General features: G+C 63.9%; 1 protein-coding gene across 1 annotated transcript in view; it reads right to left on the bottom strand.

Moving 5' to 3' along the window:
• The window catches only part of TCERG1L (transcription elongation regulator 1 like), a 159,464-nt gene that overhangs the window by 46,326 nt on the left and 88,900 nt on the right, over positions 1-24,238 (bottom strand). The window contains exons 5-6 of the mRNA XM_070058271.1: positions 8,521-8,624; positions 3,804-3,892 (exon numbers count right to left, since the gene is read on the bottom strand). Of these exons, the coding sequence (XP_069914372.1) occupies positions 3,804-3,892; positions 8,521-8,624 (193 nt within the window). The remainder of the gene's footprint in view (positions 1-3,803; positions 3,893-8,520; positions 8,625-24,238) is intronic.

The raw sequence follows: 24,238 nt of genomic DNA, 5'->3' as shown, positions 1-24,238 counted from the left end.
CCTCCGACCCCCAGGTGAGCGTGCGGCTCCTCCCCTCTGCGGGCTCCTGCCGCCTGGCCTCGGCTGCCGTGGACAGAACCAAGGAAAACAGAAGCGAGAGCGCGAGTGCTGGGTTTGCCTCTCCCTCTGATTCCACATCGCCAGGCTCCACCAGGTGCAGCTCCCAGACCGCCGGTCAGCTCCTGGCCAGGCCCAGCCACGCGGAGTCCTCCAGGGCCAGGCTTGCGGGGGAGCGTGGGCCTGAGGTGGCGGTCTCGCACTCGGCACCACACACGCTCTCCTCCAGGACCAGGTCTGATCTGACAACCCGGAGATTCCGCCTGGCCTTGCCAAGAGAGGCCTGGGGCTTGGCCGGCCAGTGGATGCTGGGGAGGACACCCCACAGGGAAAGCGGCAAGAACGGGGTCCCTGGGGCGTGGGCAGAGGGCCCTGGGGCCTGGCTGTGAGGAGTGACTCAGCCCAGAGCTGTCCCAGAGGCACGGCCCGCCCGTCTGCTCACCGCCCGTCTGCTCACTGCCAGCTCCTCCGGTCACTCCCTGCCCCCTACCTGGTCACTGCCAGCCAGGGGGCCCTGGCACACCCTGAGCTCACCTGCCAGAGTCCATGCACACCCCCTCCCACACCAACCTGCTTTGGAGGGGGTTCCAAGCACAGGACGGCTCCCTGCAAGCCCACGGCCTTCTCTCCTGAGCCTCAGGGCCTGAGCAGTGGGGAGGGACCATGCCAGACAGGCCAACAGCGCCGTGCCCGCCTGCCTGGAGCCTTCCAGAGCTGCCGGTCTGGCCTCTTGTCCTGAGACAACAGCCGAAGAGCTCCCCCAGGGTGGGGGCGAAGGGCTGCTGCCCCCGTTGCTGGAGCCGACACCGGGCCGGCCCCAGTTCCACCTGCCTCGTCGGTCCTCCTGGCTCTGCCCAGGGCCCTGCTCATTCCTTCTGGCTCTTACCAGTCCAGCAAAGGTGCTTGTTAGAAGCTGCAAGGTAGCCACTGCCCTGTAATTGTCTCCACCTGGGCAGCGGCGCCCTTCCCGAGCCATGGGTGGTTTTAAGTGGGAGGGGGAGAGGAGACGGCCGGTGGTGCCACATGCCCGCCCCCAGACCTGCCTCCCCAGGGTCTCCCTGAGCCGCGGGTGCCTGGCCAGAGGCTGCCTGCCCGCACGCCCCCGAGGACGGGGCAGAGCGGATGATGCGGGGAACGAGTGGCAGGCTGCAGGGTCGGGGAAGTGTGGCGTCCCTGAGGTCACCACGCGTGATGCTGAGACTAATGAGGGTGTCACACCTCAATGCACACGACCTCCCTCCTCACCCAGAGTACCGACAGCAGGCGCAGGTGCAGGCGCAGCCGCCCCTTGCCCTCCAGGGGCCACACAAGCCCCTGCTTGGGGCTGCTGGGGTCCTGTGACCCTCACAGCCTCGGTCTCAGGCCTCCCAACACAGCCGCAGACTCCTGTTCATAGGCACGGCGGAAGGACCAGGGCGGCGCCAGCAGAGGCCTGGTGCCTGGTGACCCCAGCAGCCAGGCCCCGTTCCGATCCCTACAGAGCCCCCCATGGAGAGGGGCTCCTCCGTCCACCTGCGGTAGCCCTGGCTGGGCCCTGCTGGGGGCCTCCAGCTCCCCAAGGCGCTCCCGAGTCAGACAGAAAGGGCCAGGAGCCGGCACCCCACCAGCGCCAGTCCACGTGACGACCAGGACAGCGGCACATCCGGGGGCTCCTCGGCTGCTCCTCCCCTCTCCGCCCAGGCCCAAACTCCACCAGCTGTCCTCCTGGCCGCCCCGCACACCCTGCCCACCAGTGCCAGCCGTCCTCCTGGCCGCCCCCACACCCTGCCTGCCAGCAGTGGTAGTAAGAGGGCTCCGTCACCCCACCCTCCAAACACAGCTGCCACTCACGGTCCTCTCTGGGCTCCTGGGCTGGGCTCTTCCATCCCAGCTGCTCAACGCCCCACCCTCCCTGCCCCGCACCCGCGGCCACAGGGCTGAGGTCCTCGGCACTGAAATCCGGTGGCGGTCAAGAGGCCACTTCAGCCGGGTGACAGGGGCTCGACCTCGCCGGGTGACAGGGGCTCGACCTCGCGGGGTGACAGGGGCTCGACCTCGCCATGTGACAGGGGCTCCACCTCGCGGGGTGACAGGGGCTCGACCTCGCCGGGTGACAGGGGCTCAACCTCGCGGAGTGACAGGGGCTCAACCTCGCCATGTGACAGGGGCTTGACCTCGCGGGGTGACAGGGGCTCCACCTCGCGGGGTGACGTAGGAGACCTGGAAGAAGCTCCTGGCTCCTGGCTTTGGATCAGCTGAGCTCTGACCATTGTGGCCATCTGGGGAGCGAACCAGTGGATGGAAGACCTCTCTGTCACACTTCCAAAATAAAGTAATAAATCTTTAAAAAAAAATGAAAAAAAAACTATTACAAACAAAATAGGCTTGGCCACAGAAGCTCCTAGAACCGGGTGGGGGGGAAGGGGGGTCATGTCCTTTGTTACTCCTAAGGGCCCTGGCGCCCACCTGGGTGTCACTAGGGCTGTGACCCCGGGGCTTCCGGTCAGGTCCAGGAGTGCAGCCAGGACATCGGACATCGGCAGGTGGGGACTATCAGCCCAGACGTGATCAATCAATCACTTGGCAACGACTTTGCCAACAAAGCCTGAGCACTGGAAACCCAGGTGGCCTGGAGGGGTGAGGCCAGGTGGCCCCGGGCAGTGCACTCAGGTCCTGGCCGGGCCAGGGGCTCGGCACCCCGTCCCAGCTGCACTGCTCAGTGGGCGGCTCTCAGCTCACATCCCTGACCTTGAAGCCGCAGGGCCAGGAAAGCCCTTTCCTGAGCTCTGAGTCGCTCTGGGAGCCATCACCACCACCGTGGAGGTCCAGGGTCACCTCGCCTGTGCTCAGCTGGGCAGAAGGGCAGGAGGCCGAGGACCCCGCTGGCCGCTAGCACCCCCAGCGGCGGTGGTCTTAGGGGCTGAGCCCTGCCCGCGGGTTCTGAGGCACTCCGAAGTGCAGCCAGGTGGCAGGGGGCACTGCACCGAGCCCCACAACGCAGACGCGCAGGGCGGAGAGCTGGTGTAGGGAGGGCAGCACCCCACGGCGGGCCAGCGGCACAAGGAAGGGCCTGGGCCTCTCGGGCTGGGCGTGGGTTCACCCCTCCGAGGAGGCCACCAGGCAGGGCCCGGCCCCTGGGGCGCCCTCACTCACTGCGCAGGGTGCGGCGAGGCGCCAGCACAGGACACAGCAGCGCGTGCAGGAGCCGCCCCCCCAGCCGCACGCCGCACTCAGATCTCCGGGTTCCGCGATGCAGTTTTACTATAACCACCTTTTATTCGGCTTCCAAAGACTCCATTATTAAAGGGCATTTTTGAAAACCAGAGCCTGGCTCCCTGGTGGGGGCACTCCTGAGCTCGGCAAACTGAAGCTCGGAACCCTCGCGGGCGGCCGCGGACAGCCGGGCGCGCTGCAACTGACAGCCACTCGGCCTGGCGTCTGCCGGCAGCAGCGGCGAGAAAACCCTTTGAAGCGTGAGGCACGCAAGGCGTGGGCGCTCGCTGGGCCCTGCCGTGGCTGCCGGGGAGCAGGACTGGAACCTCACTCCATCGTCAGAGCAGGACACCCGTCACCTGGGAAGCCTCTTCCCTCCGCAGGAAGTGACCCAGTATGCAGGTCCCCTGCCGGGAGGGGGCACAGAGCCGTGTGCAGCTCCCCTGCTGGGAGGGAGGCACAGAGCCACTTCTCAAGCAGCGCGGGCAGGGACCTGCATTTCCCTCTGGGGGCCTCAGGCAAGCACGGGGCCAAGGCACACTCAGGCTTCTTACCAGGGGGAGCCGGGCACCGGGGTGGAGGCCACAGGTCTGGTGCCTCTCGCCGTGCTGTCCTCTCCTTGCACCAGGATGGAAGGAGGCCCCTGAGAGAGAGAGAGAGAGACAGAGAGAGAGAGACAGAGAGACAGAGAGAGACAGAGAGACAGAGACAGAGAGAGAGAGAGAGAGAGAGGCCGCTGTTAAACACTGGTCAATGACGGGCGACCCAGCGAAGACCCAGGAAAGCCCCTGCACACAGCCCTGGCTGGGGTCCAGAGGTGAACGCAGTGGGGTCTTCTCTGTGACAATTCAGGGTGACGGGCGCCTTGACCCGCGTCACTCGGCTGCATTCCGCGTCCCCAGCCCACCCGCCCGACCCCGCTGCTCTGCTGCTCTTGCGTTCACCTCTGGACAAGGGCGGAGCCAGCGGCCAGGGCCCCCGTGCCATCAGAACACCACGTCCAGGGGCAGGGGCCCTCGAAGCGCAGCCAGCCTGGCACGTCCAGCTCCCCTCGGGGCAGGGGAGAGTGAGCAGGAACGAAGGGCTGGGCCCGCAGGAGGTCACCCCTCCCTGGGCCTGAGCTGGGGCTGCATTCTGTCCTGATGGCGGGTTCCTAGAAGGCAGAACCTGGACGTGACAGCTCCTACAGGAAAATGGGGACCCTCCCCTGTAATTGGAAACCAAACAAACAAAGGTTGTGTCATTGCTCTGCGCTGGAGAGGAGCGGCCATCTGAGGTTAGCACTGGGAACAGCCCAGGGCCCCAGGGCCCGCACCCGCTGATGGACAACAGGCAGGGCCCGCCGTCCGGTCACGGGCAGACAGCGTCCCACTTGTGCAGTGGAGCCCCAGGCAGCACGGCCTCGGCGCAGCCATCCAGCAGAGGGCACGGGAGTCCCGGCATGAGGAACGCCGACCGCTGCTGCCCGCTGCCCACGGTTCGATGGCAAACTTGGAACAACGCAACGAGCACGACGCTCTCTTTCGGAGAATCAGGAGAGACTGGGAGACAGCAACGCACTGTCCGAAGCAGCAGCTCCGCTCTGCACTGAGACCGTCAGAGAAGAACCGGTCATCCTGACCCTTTACAACGTCATCCACACCCGAGTTTAGGAGACAGCGTAGGGGAGAAGATGCCTCACCACCTGACCAACCACAGCCGAGTGAGTCCTTCCGGGGGCCAGGCTACCCTAGAAACGTGGTGTCCAGTGCTCCAGGGCCCAGCCCACCTGTCCATGGGCCCGCACCTGCTACCATCGCCTGACCCACTTCTCAGACAGGGCAGCTAGGAGGACGGGGGATCCCGCAGCCCAGCAGCCTGCATCCGAGGAACAGGTGCAGGAACCCACGCGTCTCTGAGGGACAAGAGGGAGACAAACCCCAAACACGCCCCTCTGCCCGACGGGGCCTGGGGGTTCTGCAGACACAGGAAGCGGCCCCTCCTGGACCACGTGCTCCAGACTGGATGGCGGTGCTGGGCCCACACCACGAGGGCCTGGGAGCGGAGCCTTCCCCAGGAAAGTCCCCACCCGGCCCTGGCACAGGCAAGGCTGCAAAGGCGTGGCTCAAACACCACAGGGGCTCCAGGAACCTGCCGAGCACTGGCTCCTGCACCCGCTGGCGTCTGCCCCGGCCCCCTCACCCCGACAGATAAGCACCCTGAACAGGGACGGGGTTCAAACAACTGCCCTTGCATTTCAGAACTGAAGAACCACATCTTCAAAAAGAATTTTCTGGTAGTAGAAAACATCTTTGATTTCCCTGAGAAAATGAGGTCAGGATAAATGATTAGCATCACAGGGAGGGCTCAGAAACGCTTGTCACAAAAAATGTGCACAGAAACCGAGTTTATGTTACCGCACCAGGCAGAACGCTGGGGGGACCTCTGCAATGACACTCACTGAGCGACAGGAACACAACAAGGAGCCTTCCACTGGTGGGCAACGCCAGCTATGGTCCGGGTGAGGGGCAGGTGTGGTCTGTGAGAGGGTGGGGTGGGTGGTCCAGGTGAGGAGCAGGTGTGGTCTGTGGGGGAGGGGGTGGGTGGTCCAGGTGAGGGGCAGGTGTGGTCTGTGGGGGAGGGGTGTGTGGTCCAGGTGAGGGGCAGGTGTGGTCTGTGGGGGAGGGGGTGGGTGGTCCGGGGGAGGGGCAGGTGTGGTCTGTGGGGGATGGGGTGTGTGGTCCAGGTGAGGGGCAGGTATGGTCTGTGGGGGATGGGGTGTGTGGTCCAGGTGAGGGGCAGGTGTGGTCTGTGGGGGATGGGGTGTGTGGTCCAGGTGAGGGGCAGGTGTGGTCTGTGAGAAGGTGGGGTGGGTGGTCCAGGTGAGGGGCAGGTGTGGTCTGTGGGGGAGGGGGTGGGTGGTCCAGGTGAGGGGCAGGTGTGGTCTGTGGGGGATGGGGTGGGTGGTCCAGGTGAGGGGCAGGTGTGGTCTGTGGGGGAGGGGGTGTGTGCTCCAGGTGAGGGGCAGGTGTGGTCTGTGGGGGGAGGGGTGGGTGGTCCAGGTGAGGGGCAGGTGTGGTCTGTGAGAAGGTGGGGTGGGTGGTCCAGGTGAGGGGCAGGTGTGGTCTGTGGGGGAGGGTGTGGGTGGTCCAGGTGAGGGGCAGGTGTGGTCTGTGGGGGATGGGGTGGGTGGTCCAGGTGAGGGGCAGGTGTGGTCTGTGGGGGATGGGGTGTGTGCTCCAGGTGAGGGGCAGGTGTGGTCTGTGGGGGATGGGGTGTGTGCTCCAGGTGAGGGGCAGGTGTGGTCTGTGGGGGAGGGTGTGGGTGGTCCAGGTGAGGGGCAGGTGTGGTCTGTGGGGGAGGGTGTGGGTGGTCCAGGTGAGGGGCAGGTGTGGTCTGTGGGGGATGGGGTGTGTGGTCCAGGTGAGGGGCAGGTGTGGTCTGTGGGGGAGGGGGTGGGTGGTCCAGGTGAGGGGCAGGTGTGGTCTGTGGGGGAGGGTGTGGGTGGTCCAGGTGAGGGGCAGGTGTGGTCTGTGGGGGAGGGGGTGGGTGGTCCAGGTGAGGGGCAGGTGTGGTCTGTGGGGATGGGGTGTGTGGTCCAGGTGAGGGCCAGGTATGGTCTGTGGGGGTGGGGTGTGTGGTCCAGGTGAGGGCCAGGTGTGGTCTGTGGGGGAGGGGGTGGGTGGTCCAGGTGAGGGGCAGGTGTGGTCTGTGGGGGAGGGGGTGGGTGGTCCAGGTGAGGGCCAGGTGTGGTCTGTGGGGGTGGGGTGGGTGGTCCAGGTGAGGGGCAGGTGTGGTCTGTGGGGGAGGGGATGGGGTGTGTGGTCCAGGTGAGGGGCAGGTGTGGTCTGTGGGGGGACCACTCTGGAATCTTGGGCGTGCAGCTTCCCCACGCTGACCACCTGGCTGTCTGCAGGAGTCACACGCAGGCTGTGGTTTCCTGCTGGTGATGAAAATGGCTAAGCAGGCCCGGTGCTGTGGCGCAATGGTCAACACCCTGGTCTGAGTGCCGGCATCCATATGGGCGCCGGTTTGAGACCCGGCTGCTCCTCTTCCAGTCCAGCTCTCTGCTGTGGCCTGGGAAAGCAGTGGAGAATGGCCAACTGCTTGGGCCCCTGCACCCACATGGGAGACCTGGAGAAGCTCCTGGCTCCTGGCTTCGGATCAGCGCAGCTCCAGCCATTGTGGCCAATGGAGTGAACCATCGGATGGAAGACTTCTCTCTCTCTCTCTCTCTCTCTCTCTGCCTCTCCTCTCTCTCTTCTTCACCTCTCTCTGCATATCTCTGACTTTCAAACAAATAAATCTTTAACAAAGAAAGAAAGAAAATGGCTAACCAGGGCATGAGACCCCTGGTGCTGAAGTCCTGAAGCTGAGTGAGGCCTGCAGAGCCCCGCGGCCCTGGGACAGCTGCCCTGCAGTTCCGGCACAGGCGTCCATCTTTATGGGAAAACCATGCGTCCAGGCAGAAGATGTCTCCGCGCTAGCGTTTGGGTCGCCGCTCACGTCACAGCAGCTCTGACTGTGGGGACAACGGTGCCTGCCTATGGGGACCCTGTCCCCGGAGAACACTAGGAGGGGGGACAGAGCACTCACAGGGACAGTGGCAGGGACAGGGACAGTGACAGAGATGGGGACAGTGGCAGAGACAGGGACAGTGACAGAGATGGGGACAGCAGCAGAGAGAGGGACAGCGGCAGAGACGGGGACAGTGGCAGAGACGGGGACAGTGACAGAGACGGGGACAGCAGCAGAGAGAGGGACAGTGGCAGAGAGAAGGACAGCGGCAGAGGATTGGAAGGGCCACCAGCGCCGAGTCGGCCCAGAGCCCCAGCCGATCTGACAGACGAGAGCTGACAAAATGTGATTCGTGATTTTCAAACGTGGCAGGAAACGGAAGGCCTTGGGCTGTTCCCAGCAAGGACTCTGCTGTGACAGGTGTGTCCTGACGATGCCTCCCGGGAAATAGCAGGGAGAAAGGCCTCCGACCAGGAGAAAGCAACGCACTGGGTTTCCCCAGCGATGAAACCCAAGCACAAGCCACGCCTTGCTAGGCAGCGTCCACGTAGGGCTGTGTGGTCCTCTGTGTGTCCCAAAAATGCTCGCTCCCTGGGGCACCTGCCGGTGAGCTCTCGGGATGCCTGGCCCAGCCGCGCTCCCGCACAGAGCTCCCGAGCTGCTGGCCTGCAGCCGGCAGTCTCCGCAGAGCAGGGGCATCATTGCACGGACACCACATGGGAACAGGCCGGGAAGCGTGCCCCCACTCCCCCACCCTGGGGTTCCCAGACCGACCTTCTCGTCGCTGTCCGTGGGCAGGCTCTTCCTCTCGGGCGCTGGGTGCAGCATCAGAGCTGGGGGGCAGGCGGCCCGGCTGCGGCTGCGCTCTTGGCCTTTATCTGTTGGACCAGAGCAGTCATGGTTAGCACTGCACGTGCACACCAGGCTGGGAAAACGGAACAATCGGAGCCCAAATGCGACGTGGCCATTCTGGTCAGCTGTGAGCTCCGCAGGGAGACTGTGGGTGGAGGTCGAGCCACATCGTTCTCTTGCTGAGGTGGGCGTGCAGGGTCGGCCTGGGCCACATGGCGGGAGCTGCCTCCCAACACTGCCCTCTGCCCACCCCTCAATGTCCAGGACCCATCTCCCAGCAGCCATGCCCAGCGTCTGTCTCCCCAGGCTTGTAAGGAGAGGCCCCCGGTTAGCTGTCACCTGACAAGGGTGATGGGGACTGTGGATGGTCCCTGGTGGCCCTGTAGCCAGGGGAGGCTGTGAGAACCCCCACAGCCAATGGGCAGCCCCTGTCCAGGTTGGGGGGAGGTGCTGTGCCTCAGGCCGCCCTCACGTGCCCAGGGCCCACAGTGCTCTGAGCCGGCAGGGGCTCCCTGGATTCCAGGTCCGCCACGGAAATCACTGCTGGCCACTGGCCGCCGGGCTGTGGACGGACGGGACACAGCGCTTCCGACAGGACACGAGACCAGGGAGACAGCGTCCAGAGCTGGTGGCCATCGCACACTGCCCTGCGCCACCCTGCAGGGCAGGAGGGCTCCAGGCTGCTCAGCCTGTGGTTCCCTCTGCTTCCCCCAAAGTGGGCATAAGGTTAACCACAGTCCGACCGCATGGCACTTTGCCAAGCAGTTGTTCCCTGTGGCCAGGGAAGAGGGGGAAATCAGGAGATCCTGGAGACACAGAGCTCAGGTTTGATGTCCTCTTCCATAACGTGTACAGCAGGGAGGCCCTCGTCCGCTGCCGTTGCTCTGCCCTGGCCTGCAGACTGCCCAGCGGGCAAACAGCTCCCTGGCTGTTAACAGGGCAGCCGCCCTCGGCACGGGCTGTGGACAATCAAGCACAGGTCCTGCCTCTGCAAGTGTGTGTAGGCCTGAGCCAAGGTCTCCTACACGCAGAGACTGGCCCGAGCTGACCACGACCCCCACCAAGAGCCACAGGTGCAGGCTGGCTCTGGGGAAGGACCTGTCAGCTTCCCACCGAACCCAGTAACCAAGCCCGAACCAAGAAGATTCCGGCCATGGGAAGATGCTGCGCCACTCCGGGTGGTGAGCAGTCACTGGACAGTGTGACGACTCCGGAACTCCGCAGAATCGCTCCCCACGCTCAGTCCCCGTCGAGGTCACTAGACCTCAGGACACCTGCTCTGGTTCCACGTGGGACAGTCCTGCCCTCATCTCTAACTCCACAGCCACCTCTGAATCAGGCTGGCTGGACACTGCACCTCCATTGCAGAGAGCGCGGGAGCCCCGCGGCAGGCCAGCCAGGTCCTCAGACCCCGTTCCCGGCCTCCACCCTGCGGGCAGCAGAGGCAGCCCACCCACGGGGGAGCAGGACAACAGGGCTGAGCCCTCCCTTCCCCTGCACCCCGGTACCCAGCCCAAAGCAGGAGTCCGGGTGTCCAGGTGCCCCAGGGTTCCGCCACAGAGACGCCAGGCTCTTCCAGCGGTTACCTGGATGGCGGGCACTGACGGCGGCACGGAGACCCTGTGACTGGACATGAGCGAGTGGCATGTAAGCATGAGCCGGATGCCCTCTGGGTGGGATTTCATCCAAAGTGGGGCAAAGAGAAAGCCCCAGGGAGCAGCCTGGCGCTGTCAGCAGACAGAGGAGAGGCCCACAGTCCACACCATGGCGCCAATACAGCACAGGGCACTCGTCGCCCCTGACACGTGGGCTGAGACCCTCTAAGAGCAGGTGCACAACAGGCATCAGGAAGAGAAAGCCCGCCGGGCCCGGCACTCCTCTCGGCGGAGAGCAGAGCCGCTGGGTGGCTGCCCGCTCCCCAGGGGAAGCACCTCAAAACCCTCCCTACGCTGCTTATGGCCGATCTGGGGACACACGGGTCTACTCTGCTCCTCCTGAGGGCTTCTTGGAGTAGAGGGTTTGGCAACGGTTTGCAAGTCCCTGGGAAGGACATGATGCCCGGATCACCTGTGACAACCTGGCGCGCCCTGCCCCGCTTAACTCTGCAAGTCAGGGACTCTGCCGCCGCCCGGAGCAGCGCCTCCCCCACAGCTGGCCCACGGGAGCACTTGCTCCGGGGTTCTCTGCAGGCCGCTCAGACACGCCCGCACTCTGTGCCCTGGGCCTGCCCACACACCCTGACGACAAGGTCCTAACTGCTCCCGGCGCCGCACGAGGGACTCGTTTATGGAGGAAAATCAACAAGCGGCGTGGCTGTGGGCGCTGAGGCACTCCGGGTTGTGGGCGATGCGTCTGCTCCTTGCAGAGGGTCCTGACTGCGCCGGGCTCTGCGGCTGGACCCAGAGGAGCTCCCAGGGGCCTCCTGCCACAGCGCCAAGCGACAGGGAGACGGGCGGGCCGCGGTCTTTCCTGCTTTGTTGGGATGCGAGAGGGCAGGTATTGGGAGCCGCCAGAGGGTGCTGCCCTGCAAGGGGCCCAGGACTCCCCGGGGGCCCACAGCAGTCCTCACTCACCCCCTGGAAAGCGGCGGCTAGAAGAGCGAGAAGAGGGAGGCCCCAGCCCTCGGCAGGCTGAGCTCTGAGCACCTGTGCAGTCAGCCAGGGTCCTCCTGGGCTCCCCAGGGGGTATGGGGAGGGTCCGAGCCACAGCCGCCAGTGCACGTCCACCCGCCCAGAGGCCGCTCCTCACCCGGGCCTGCCACACACAGAAGACGGCAGTGCCTGCCGCCTGCACGTGGGATGAGGAACGTCAGAATCACTACAGCGAGAGGCGACGGTGAGCAAGTCGAAGCTGTCAACCGATCAGGAAACACGAAAAGCACACCCGCGGTTCCAGAAGTGACCTGGAAGTGGACGCATCCCTGTGGCTTGGGTGATGCCAAGGTCCTGGGGCACCCTGGCAGCAGGACTCCACTTCAGAGCACCCGAGATTCACCCACACCGTGACCTGGTGTGACACTCAGACGGCAGCGTCACAGCCACACCCTGCTCGGAAAAACAGCCTCCCTTCGTGGTCGCCCAAGCTTCAGACAGGCGGGCTGCCCCGGACCAGTGTTAACATTGCAACTTGTCTGTGGTCCAAGCGGCTGAGGTCAGCAGCTGGACAACTGTCAGGACCGTAACTGGTATTATCAGGACTGTAATTCCTGGTAGTTTCACACAGGACGTGGGTCAGCTTGACCCCAGGAACCACGTATTCCCGTCCCTTCCCATGGTTTTCACCTTTATAAACCCTGTTGCTTTGAGCTTTGGGGTCGAGCGTTCTCCAGGCGCCAGCCGCTCTCCACCCCGGCAATGGCGGACCCCAGAGTTTACCAGGGCGTGGTCCCTCCGCATTCGCTCAGGCACAACAGTCCCTTGGCCTGGGTCTTCCCACCCAGGAAGTGGACGGACCTCTGTGTCTCCTCCTGCTCTGGGATGTGAAGTCCACTAGGTACCAGGCAGCGTCTGCAGTGAACACTGGAGACGCTCAGACCCCACAACAACCCTGGAGGGCCTGGGGGCCGCCCGCCTTCCCGTGGGGAGGGGCCAACCCAGGAAGTGAGATGGGCAGACAGGAATCCACCCTCCTCCGCGGCTGGGCTGCTCCTGGGAGCAGTCCCTTCTGAACCCCTTCTGAAGAGCCGGGGCTGAGGCTGGGTGGTGCCCATGAGGCTGGGCCTCCCTGCCACGCAGGGGCACCCTGAGGCTGGGTGGTGCCCGTGAGGCTGGGCCTCCCTGCCACGCAGGGGCACCCGTGTGGGGGGAGGGAGCGACTTGAACTCCCACATTGTTGTGAGCTGGGAAGGGTCTGCAAGGAACATCTACACTAGGGCCGGCGCCATGGCGCAGTGGATAAGGCCGTCGCCTGCAGCCCCGTCATCCCACACGGGCGCTGGTTTGAGTCCTGGATGCTCCACTTCCAATCCAGCTCCCTGCTTATGGCTGAGAAAGCAGCGGAAGACGGCCCAAGTGCTTGGGCTCCTGACAGCCATGTGGGAGACCTGGATGAAGCTCCTGGCTCCTGGCTTAGGCCTGGCCCAGCCCCAGCAGATGCGGCCATTTGGGGAGTGAATGAGCAGGTGGAAGATCTCTCTCTGGCTCTGCAACTCTGCCTTTCAAATAAATAAATCTGAAAAAAAAAAAAAAGAGCATCCACAACACCAAGCCCCACCCACACCAGCCCCAGCACACAGCTCGCTGGAAAGAAACCTAGAAATGCTCATCTCCGCACCTCCTCACCTCTGCACCTCCTCACCTCTACACCTCCTCACCTCCTCACCTCTGCACCTCCTCACCTCTGCACCTCCCCACCTCTGCATCTTCCTCACCTCCACACCTCTGCACCTCTGCACCTCCTCACCTCCTCACCTCCTCACCTCCGCACCTCTGCACCTCCTCATCTCTGCACCTCCTCACCTCTGCACCTCCTCACCTCCTCACCTCCACACCTCTGCACCTCCTCATCTCTGCACCTCCTCACCTCTGCACCTCCTCACCTCCTCACCTCCGCACCTCCACACCTCTGCACCTCCACACCTCTGCACCTCCTCACCTCTGCATCTTCCTCACCTCCACACCTCTGCACCTCTGCACCTCCTCACCTCCGCACCTCTGCACCTCCTCATCTCTGCACCTCCTCACCTCTGCACCTCCTCACCTCCTCACCTCCGCACCTCTGCACCTCCTCACCTCTGCACCTCCTCACCTCCCATCTCTGCACCTCCCCAACTCCGCACCTCCACACCTCTGCACCTCCCCACCTCCTCACCCCTGCACCTCCTCACCTCCTCACCTCCGCATCTCTGCACCTCTGCACCCTCCTCACCTCCGCACCTCTGCACCTCCGCACCTCTACACCTCCCCATCTCTGCACCTTTGCACCTCCGCACCTCTGCACCTCCCCATCTCTGCACCCTCCTCACCTCACCTCCGCACCCTCCTCACCTCCGCACCTCTGCACCTCCACATCTCTGCCCAGTGACCTGTGGCCCTGGGAGGACACCCAGGCAGGTCCCAGATACAGGAGTGGTGGAGCCAGTCTGGGGTCTGGGGTCCCGCCCACTGTTTGCCCCCGTCTGCTTCCATGCGTGAGCACTCCTACCTCCCGGGGCAGAGTGTGTAAAACCAGTGAGCAGCATCTTGACCTGTCCCCGCAGGCACCCCAACATCCCAGCCCAGGGGGCTCAGGCCGAGGAGGCACCACCACCTCACGCCACACCTGGGCGAAGTCCACACAGTGAGCGCTGTCCCAGGTCACGAATGCCACCAGAAAGGAGGCTGGGGACACTCGCCCATGTCAGCAGCACTGAACTCCTTTGAAAAACTTGGGAATAAAATAGGGAAAAGGCTCTTTATGCTTAAGATCGTACAAACGACACGCGGGGCCCATTGTGCACAGCTCCGCGCGGCGTGGTGAGCGCGCTGGCTGCCGAGCCCGCCTCCTCAGCAGGGACCGAAACATCAGGGAGACACATCCGTCCTTGGACGGTGCCTGGGCTCTGTGCTCACGCCGGCTGCGTGGAAAATTGAGCTGCTGGCTCCTGAGCAACCAGGGAGGCGGGGAGACAATGAGTTCTGGATGAATACAAACCCACAAAAGGAGAGGGCCCAGGGGTTCCCCGTGCTGGGAAGGCTCGGCTGCAGCCCACAGAGGACGGCCACAGAGAGGGAGGGACAAGCTGGCCTCGGGCTAGTGTCACACGGCAGAACCCTGCTGTGAGAAGACTGCAGACAGGGCTGGAGCAGCTGCTGCCCTTGGGCCCCTCCCAAGCAGCTCAGGACACGGAAGGGGGCAGAGGCGCCAGGCCCAGGCCAGGTCCCCAGGGCTGCACTTTGTCCTGCTGCAGGAGCAGCCTGGATACCCAGGGACTGGGGAGCTGAGGCCCAGCCCTGTCCCTGTCCCCCCCAGAGCTGCTGGCCCAGCTGGGAACATACAGGCACAAGTCTGAGAGGGCAGGAAGACAGCACTGTGGCACTGCCCACGTACAGGACCCTGGGACCACAGCCTGCACCTGCCACCTCTCCGTGCACCTGTGCAGGAGCCACAGCCGCGGGCCAGCCACGCAGGCCAAAACTGCAGCGGCACGCGGCGGCCAGCTCCTCCTCACCTGTCGGTGGTCTCCTGCGGGATCGTCCGCGCCCTGACCGGGGAGGACGGCAGGTCTCTGAGTGAGGGGGATGGCCCGGGCCAGCGAGGGCTCCCCGGGCTGGGGCTCTCCCTGGCCGCCCTGCCCCCGCCTTGCCCAGCAAGCTGGCAAATGAGATCTGCGTGCACCTCCTTCAACTCCCTCTACGGGAGATTATTTCCATATAAACGGCAAATCACGCCCGGGCCCTCCGACATTTTCCACAGGCAGCGATTTCACAGAGTTGACAAGCTGCAGAGAATTGATTTTCTACCCACTTCTAACCTCCTGGATTTCCCCTCACAGGAGCAAGGGCTGTAAAACACCCAGACAGGAGCTCACTTCCTCCGGCAGGAAGGATCAGGGTACCGCAAGGGCACCCCTCCCCCCAGCCTGGCTCCTCCCCCTGCCTGGCTCCTCCCCTGAACCCCAGCTCCTCCCCCCATAACCTGACTCCTCCTCTGCAACCTGGAGATGGGGGTAGCTACAGACAGAAAGGTTGATGGAAGAGAGAGAGAGAGATGGGGGGTAGGAGGTAGGAGAAGAGGGAGAGAGATTTATGCAAACTTCACACTAGGATCTGCAGTACTTCCTCAGATTCAGGTGGAACTCTTCAGAGAGCACAGTCCCACAGTGCCGGCCACTTTATCGGAGCGACGCCCACCTCCCCAGGCAGCTGCTGCCGGAGGGGACGCGCCACCCCCAGCCCCGCGCCATGTGCCCTCACCCAGCCCCCAGCCCCCAGCCCCGCGCCACGTGCCCTCACCCAGCCCCCAGGCAGCTGCTGCAGGAGGGGACATGCCAGCCCCCAGCCCCGCACCACGTGCCCTCACCCAGCCCTGAGCAGGCAATGCCCCTTCCCTAGACTGCTTGTCAGGAAAGTCACAGCCTGGCTCGCCGCTGCCATTCCTGTCCCCGAGCCGGCACCACACGCCTGGTGCCCATCCATGTGGGAGGTGGATGTTGTGCACACACACACACAGACACAGACACGGGCACACAACATACATGTGCACACAGAGACACTGTGCACACAATACACATGTGTACACACACAGACACGGGCATACAATACACACACAGACATGGGCACACCACACACACATGTACATAGAGATACTATGCACACAATACATACATGTACACACACTGTGCACACAGCACACACATGCACGCACACAGACATGGGCACACAATGCACACACACAGACGTGGGTACACAACACACACATGTACACAGAGATACTGTGCACACAATACACATATGTACACACACTGCACACAGCATACATTTGCACACACAGAGACACACACTGTGCACACACCACACACATGTGCACACATGTGAACACGCAGCCTGAGAGGCACAAGGAAAACCGTGCAGAGACGACGTCTGAGCCGTCACGGAAGACGGAGGAGAAACGCCGCTCGGCATCAACACGGATGCGCTCGGCCGCACGTGTGGGGGAAGAACAGGAGAGAGCCGCCGCGCGGTGCCGCACGTCAGCACTACTTTGTCTGAAGGTGACCTTGAGGACAAGCTGTCTGTCCCCAAACCCTCACGACGTGCGCGGTCTTCACGGCTCCTCCCCTTCTCACCTCCCCGGGGCCCGCCCGCCCCTTGCCGTGGCCAGCGGGACGCCCCAGTGGGACGCCCACATCCTGCAGTGTCCGTGGCTGCAGGTGACCCCAATTCCAGGCAGGCCCCCAGCAGCGGGCGCTGCAGCCAGTGTCCGATTAGAGGTTGAAGGGGAGTCTGTGGACCCTAACGCTGTCAACACCAGCCCACATCCGCCCAAGCCTGAGCGAGTGGCGTCCACATCGGCCTCTGTGGCCCACGTCCACGACAGCAGCCAGCCAGGCCCTGAGCCCCTCCGTGGGCCCCGGCTTAGGTCCGCCCCACTTGTCCCTGAAGCGGGCCCTGGCTGTGGGCAGTTACCAAACCTCCTGCCTCCTTTGGTCCTGAGTCTTTCCCAAGCCCCCAGCCCTTCCGGGAGCCTTCGGCTGCTGTTGCCACAGGGCTGAGGCCTGGGCGGGGGGCGGGGCCTCTGGGAGTCTGATGGACCCACCCCTCGCACTGCACAGGGGCTCCGACACAGGGAATCTGCCTTCTAGCCCCTGAGGACCCCTCCCGGCCGGGGTCTCTCCAGGGGCACAGAGCAGGCTGGTGTCTTACTCTCCAGGGAGCTCTGCGGGGTCGGCCTGGGCCATGCAGGAAACAAGAGCCGAGGGGCGAGGGGTGAGGGGACCTTGAAGGGCCCTGGGGAAAGGCGAGGTGGGTTTGGGTGGGGACAGCTCCTGTGCCGTCAGCTGAGCTCTGACTGCAACGATTGGGCAGCCGTGAGCGGCCCTGTTTGGGTCTCGCTGCACAAGGAGGAAAAGCTGCCTCCGGGCCTGGGAAGAGGGGACCTGGGGTCTCCCCAACACCTGCTGGAGACCTGGTCACCCCTGCGGGACTCCAGGGACCACCAGGCCTGCCCCGGGGACCTGGCTCCCCCAGGGCTCCCGCGCAGGGCTTCCACCCCCTTGTCAAGCTCCTGGGGCAGACAGGTTCCCCTGCACACTCCAACAAGCCCCAGAAGTGTTGAACGAGAAAACAGAGTGATGCTAACTGAGCCACGTGTCTTGGCCAGACTCAGAGCTCATCAGGCACTCGGCTGATCTTCCAGAGTTCTGCCACCCCGGCCTGGCCTGGCCGTGACCTCTGCTGACCGCAGGGGTCTCTCACTGTGTTCAGGTCATCTCGGGGCTTGGCAGGCTTGCCCCGAGGTGGCAGCACATGCCCAGGGCCCGAGAACAGGCCCAGAGTGCCTGACACGGGCATCCCGGCTGCTGTCCCATGGGACACCTGGGCACGGTGTGCACCTGTGAGTGGCTGTTCCCATCCCGGGCCGAGGAACAGACCAGATCTTGGGGAAAAGAAGAACCGTGTGAGTCACAGACATGGACGCACCGGCACCTGCACCGCGTCAGCGGCCGTTAACTTCTCTCTGGCCCAGAAGCACCAAGCAGAGGCGGGGGCACGCCCTCGGGGGCCATGAGGCACAGGGTGGCCTGGGGAGCACACCCCTCCCTCAGGGCCAGGGGCAGCCTCGGCCCCGTTTAGGTGGCAGCTGGGGAGGCCCAGCAGTTCACCCTTCCTGCCAAACCGGCCACCCCAGAGGGCTGATGTGGGGCCCCAGCATCTGCTGCCGCCTCGTGGTGTCCGCCCTACAGTGGACGACAGCACCTGGCCCACGTCTGCCTCACAGCAACAGGAATGCTGATGCACTGTCCACAGGACGGCCACCTCGTGAGGTGCAGGCCTCGTGTGCTTGCCTGCTCCGCAGCTGCCTCTGGTCTGGCCCACGGAGTGCTGACCACAGGAAGTCTGCAGCCTGCCCAGGACACAGGGCTCGGCGCCGTCCCCGTTCCCGGTCAGTACTGAGTGCCGAGCGTCGCCCTGCTCCAGGCGTGGCACAGGCTGGGCAGATCAGAGAAAGCTGAAGGTGCAGGCTTCTGGCAGTGGGCAGTTAGTGCCCAACTAGCCCTGCAAGTGAGCCGTACTCGGGACCAGGTGGAGACACCGCGGAATTAGTCATTCAACTGAGGCCACAGGGAAAAGAAGTGGTGGGGTAAATGGGCGGTGCAGAGGGCACCAGACAGCGGGGGAGAGCAGGTGCAAAGTCCCAGAGCCGAGGCAGCTGAGACTGGGCTCAGGGGCGGGACAGAGACAGAGAGGGGAGCGGGCAGCTCAGGGCCAGCTGAACACCAGCCACTCTCGGGCACACAGGGAAGAGAGAGCTAAAACCAGTGAGGACACTGACATGCAGTTGTTCACGTTGACACTAACGCTGGACACGACACTGTACGCACAGTGTGACACAGGAGATGGACACATGCTGACGTGTCCACATCGCACCACACATGACACTGTACACCCAGTGTGACACAGGAGATGGACACACGCTGACGTGTCCACATCACACCATCACTACACACAACACAGTACACACAGTGTCATACAGGAGATGGACACACGCTGACGTGTCCACATCACACCATCACTACACACAACACAGTACACACAGTGTCATACAGGAGATGGACACACGCTGACGTGTGCACATCACACCACCACTACACACGACACTGTACACACAGTGTGACACAGGAGATGGACACACGCTGACGTGTCCACATCACACCATCACTACACACAACGCAGTACACCCAGTGTCATACAGGAGATGGACACACGCTGACGTGTGCACATCACACCATAGCTACACACGACACTGTACACCCAGTGTGATACAGGAGATGGACACACGCTGACGTGTCCACATCACACTATCACTGCACACGATGTAGTACACCCAGTATTACACAGGAGATGGACACATCCCTTCCCTGCACACGACACTGTGTGCAGTGTATTGTGTAGGACACCCACACAGGACACACACACCCAGCCTATAGGAGACACTGACTTGTACACTCACGGACGGAGCACGATACAGCTTTACAAACACAGCAGGAACGTCACGTGTTACCATCACCCTGGTCTTCTGGAAGGTCACTGTGCCCTGTGGCTGTTAACTCGGAGAAGCCGGGGGACCACACGAGGGCCCACACCTAAGCCAGTGGACCCGGGCAGTGTTAAAACCAAGTGCTCCAGTGGTGACAACACTAGCTATGTCATCATTAGTCGCGACTTCACACGTTAAACTCTCCTCCTAGCGCCTATTAGAAAGCCTTCGGTTACATCTGATGTGGAGGAGCAACGCATGGCTCAATGTGTTTCCATCCTAAATCACAGCATTAAATTTCATCAGATGGAAGCGCTTTGTGGAAGAGGGCTTCAGGACACAGCGAGCAGAGTGTAAGAGGGGACGGTGCAGCTGTGGGCGGCGTCTGTCACCTGGCGGGAGGCTGCCTCCTGGGCCTGCGGGTCTGCTGTGGGCGGAGCCCCACAGGGGCGCATCCTTGCAGCAGGGGTGGGCACGGCTGCCACTCTGCCCGCCTGGACCCTGGTGCTCAGATCCCCCTCCTGTTCTCTGCCAGGGCCGGGCGCACCCCAGGGGAGTCACAGTGGAAGGGGCACCGAGGCTGGCAGGGGCTGGACGGGGCGGAAGCCCCAGGGACCAGGTGGGGCTGAGGCAGCAGCCGCCGCCAGCCCAGAGCCCAGGCAGCTGTCGGCTCCGTGCAGGGGCTGTGGTTCGGAGTCTGGGCAGGGCCCGTGCCCGGTGTGGTCACGCTCTAGCTGTGAACTGTGGGACAGCCAGCTGCCTGCGCCAAGTCTCAGGGTCTCCATCTGCAGAAAAGGGAGGCAATGCCGCGGGGCAGATTCTGGCCACACACGGAGACGCTGAACGTTGGCCCATGGCAGGTGCTCAGGGAATGGGTCCTGGCGGCCCTGGAAACAGACTCCCGACTCCATCCGAGCCAGCCTCCTCTGCCACTCGGGATCCCCGGGGAGACCACGTCAGCCCTGCGTCAGCGCCAGAGCGGGTGTCTGTCCCCGCCGCCCCACGTGTACATTCAGCTCCCCTGGGCCAAGTGTCCCGGGGAAAGACTCCCAAAGCCGCATCACCCTCCGTGCCTGAGCACAGCCCGGGCTGCACCACCACCACCCAGCAGCGTGTGTGCACACTGAGCACCCAGGCCCCTCGACAGGTCCTGCGTGAGGGCACAGAGCCAGTCCTGGAGAACAGCTCTGGCCTCTGGCAGAAGGGCGTCACGCGCTGTCATCGCGGGGATGAGAGGAGAGCACACACCGAGGGCCATCCGCGAAAAGGGTGCGAGACGCCCGGTGTCTGTGCAGCCTCTGCTCCTAGCTCGGGACCCAGCTCCAGCAGGACGTAGTGTGTGTGCAGCTTAATGGGAAGGAACATCTGCTAGAGCGTCCTCTCAGACACAAACCATGATTCATGCACATTCATCCCAGTCTGGCCCGTTTGCGTGACGCCGGTGAGCAGATGCCAGCAAATTACAAAAGGGCACTCGGGTTGCCGGGACCTCCACAGGACTGAACCGGAGGTGACTCCAGGAGCAGTGCACACAGCCCTCGGCACACGGACCCTGCACACAGCCCTCGGCACACGGACCCTGCACCTGTCCCCCTGCACACACACACCCCATGCAAACGACACTCTGGACACACACCCCTACACACATCCCCTGCACATGCCCCCCCTGCACACACCCCCTGCATGTGGCCCTCTGCACACACCCCCTGCACACACCCCTGCACATGGCCCTCTGCACAAGCCCCCTGCAACGCCCCCCTGCACGTGGCCCTCTGCACACGCCCCCTGCACCCCGGGGAGGGTGGCCTCCGACGTCTACACGCACTGCTCTGGCACTCGTGGGCCGTTCTCCAAAGAGCTCGCATTGAGCCAGCTCTGATGTGTGCAGACTGATCTAGATGAAGATTCCGTCTTCACCTCACTGATTTATTCTCACATTTCAATGTAATAAAATTGATAGTGCAGCTCTCGACTCAGTTGATGAAATTAACTCAGTTTTTTTTTTTTTTTAAAGACAACTTCTTTCCGTTTTTTTCCCTTTATTTTCAAAAGGGAAGTCACTCCAGTCATTTGATACAAATGGCTTTAATTAGTTTAAGGCAAACATAACCTTTAGTGAACACCGGCTTGCGACGCTGGGTGTGCGCTGCGCTCACGGCCTTGATTTGTACAGCCAGGCTGCACAGCCCCATCTGGGCTGGCACCAAAGCCGAGCACCCGTCACTCCTCTGCCCCCAGCGCAGAGAGGCCGGCCCTTGTCACCCTTGTGAGACGGGCAGCTGCGCTTCCCCAAAGCCTGGAGGGGGGCCCAGCACGGCTGTGCTCCAGCGGACGCCTCCCAGGACACGGGCTGCTCTGCCACTGCACTCTCAATGCCTACTTCTTCTAAAGGCCTGAGCAACGTCAAGCAGCCCACCTGGTGGACGCACACCCGGGTCTGGTGGACGCACACCGGGGTCTGGTGGACACACACCGGGGTCTGGTGGACACACACCGGGGTCTAGTGGATACACACCCAGGGCCTGGTAGACGCACACCGGGGTCTGGTGGACGCACACCCAGGTCTGGTGGATGCACACCCGGGGCCTGGTAGACGCACACCCGGGTCTGGTGGACGCACACCCAGGGTCTGGTGGACGCACACTGGGGTCTGGTGGACGCACACCAGGGTCTGGTGGACGCACACCCAGGGCCTGGTAGACGCACACTGGGGTCTGGTGGACACACACCCGGGGTCTGGTGGATGCACACCCGGGTCTGGTGGACACACACCCGGGTCTGGTGGACACACACCGGGGTCTGGGGGACGCACACCCGGGTCTGGTGGACGCACACCCAGGGCCTGGTAGACGCACACCCAGGGCCTGGTAGACGCACACCGGGGTCTGGTGGACGCGTACCCAGGGCCTGGTAGACGCACACTGGGGTCTGGTGGATGCACACCAGGGCCTGGTAGACACACACCCGGGTCTGGTGGACGCACACCGGGGTCTGGGAAGACCCACACGAAGGCTCTACTGCGGGTCCTCCAGGCCACTGGACACGTGGGCCAGCTCTGCAGCAACTGGAATGGAGTTTCTGGCCCATTAACCAGCAGGGCTGCTTGGAAAGCCAGCCTTGGCCGCACCTGCCCCCAGCGCTCCACTCCCTGCAGGGAGGAGTCAGGTCCCCTCTTCTCCCTGGGGCGTCCTCTCTAGGCCCCTCCCCAGGCAAGCTCAGGATAGAGCTGCTGCACGCTGTCCCTGGAAAAGCCGGCCCTGCCCTCCCCCACTGAGCTCGGGCGGGCAACAGCCGTGCTCTCCCCCCCGTGTGGTCCTCCTCCTCCCAGACCGTGCCCCCCCGTGTGGTCCTCCTCCCAGACCGTGCTCCCCGTGTGGTCCTCCTCCTCACAGACCGTGCCCCCGTGTGGTCCTCCTCACAGACCGTGCCCCCGTGTGGTCCTCCTCACAGACTGTGCCCCCCCATGTGGTCCTCCTCACAGACCGTGCCCACCCCCCGTATGGTCCTCCTCACAGACCGTGCCCCCCCCGTATGGTCCTCCTCACAGACCGTGCCCCCCCGTGTGGTCCTCCTCATAGACCGTGCCCCCCCCCGTATGGTCCTCCTCACAGACCGTGCCCCCGTGTGGTCCTCCTCACAGACCGTGCCCCCCCCGTGTGGTCCTCCTTACAGACCATGCCCCTCCCATATGGTCTTCCTCCCATATCATACCCCCCCGTGTGGTCCTCCTCACAGACCATGCCCCTCCGTGTGGTCCTCCTCACAGACCGTACCCCCCCGTGTGGTCCTCCTCACAGACCATGCCCCCCCATGTGGTCCTCCTCACAGACCGTGCCCCGCCGTGTGGTCCTCCTCACAGACCATGCCCCCCCGTGTGGTCCTCCTCACAGACCGTGCCCCTCCCATATGGTCTTCCTCCCATATCATACCCCCCCGTGTGGTCCTCCTCACAGACCGTGCCCCCCCGTGTGGTCCTCCTCCTCCCATATCATACCCCCCCGTGTGGTCCTCCTCACAGACCGTACCCCCCCATGTGGTCCTCCTCACAGACCGTGCCCCGCCGTGTGGTCCTCCTCACAGACTGTGCCCCCCCCCGTGTGGTCCTCCTCACAGACTGTGCCCCCCCCGCCCTATGTGTTCCTCCTCCCAGACCATGCCCCCGTGTGGTCCTCCTCATAGACCGTACCCCCCCATGTGGTCCTCCTCCTCACAGACTGTGCCCCCCCGTGTGGTCCTCCTCACAGACTGTTCCCCCCCCGCCCCATGTGGTCCTCCTCACAGACCGTACCCCTCACCCCGTGTGGTCCTCCTCCTCCCATATCATGCCCCCCATGTGGTCCTCCTCACAGACCACGCCCCGCCGTGTGGTCCTCCTCACAGACCATGCCCCTCCGTGTGGTCCTCCTCACAGACCGTGCCCCCCCCGTGTGGTCCTCCTCACAGACCGTGCCCCCCCCCGCCCATGTGGTCCCCCTCACATTCCGTGCCTGCCGAAAGCCTTGGCTCAGGTGCCGGCCTCCTCCACGGAGCCGTCAGCACTTCTCTCCCCGCGCATCCGCACCATCAGCTCCACTGACCCCCGCTGCCCCCTGCCCCACTGCCCCCTGCCCCCTGCCCCCTGCCCCCTGCCCGCTCAGGGGCCAGCACTTCCTCTGCATGGGTGGAGCCGAGCGCCGGCCGTGCCTGACCTCACCACGCTCTGCCTCCGCTCCTCCGCCCCAGGGTCCTGCCTCCGCTCCTCGCCCCAGGGTCCTGCCTCCGCTCCTCCACCCCAGGGTCCTACCTCCGCTCCTCCGCCCCAGGGTCCACTCCTTGGACTTCGCTTCCCCGCCGAGCACTGGGGCCTCTCTCTGGAGCACCGCTGAGAACGAGCTGCCCGGGTGGACGTGGGCGGTGCACACGGGGTCTGCGCTCGTCCCTGCCCCTGGTGTGCACAGCCGGGCTTGCGTCTCTTGGTGGAGAA

Source organism: Oryctolagus cuniculus, chromosome 15 (genome assembly GCF_964237555.1).
Source record: "Oryctolagus cuniculus chromosome 15, mOryCun1.1, whole genome shotgun sequence".
In the NCBI taxonomy this organism is placed as follows: Eukaryota; Metazoa; Chordata; class Mammalia; order Lagomorpha; family Leporidae; genus Oryctolagus; species Oryctolagus cuniculus.
Note: the sequence above shows the minus strand (reverse complement) of the source record. Positions and strands in the feature narration are given on the sequence as shown.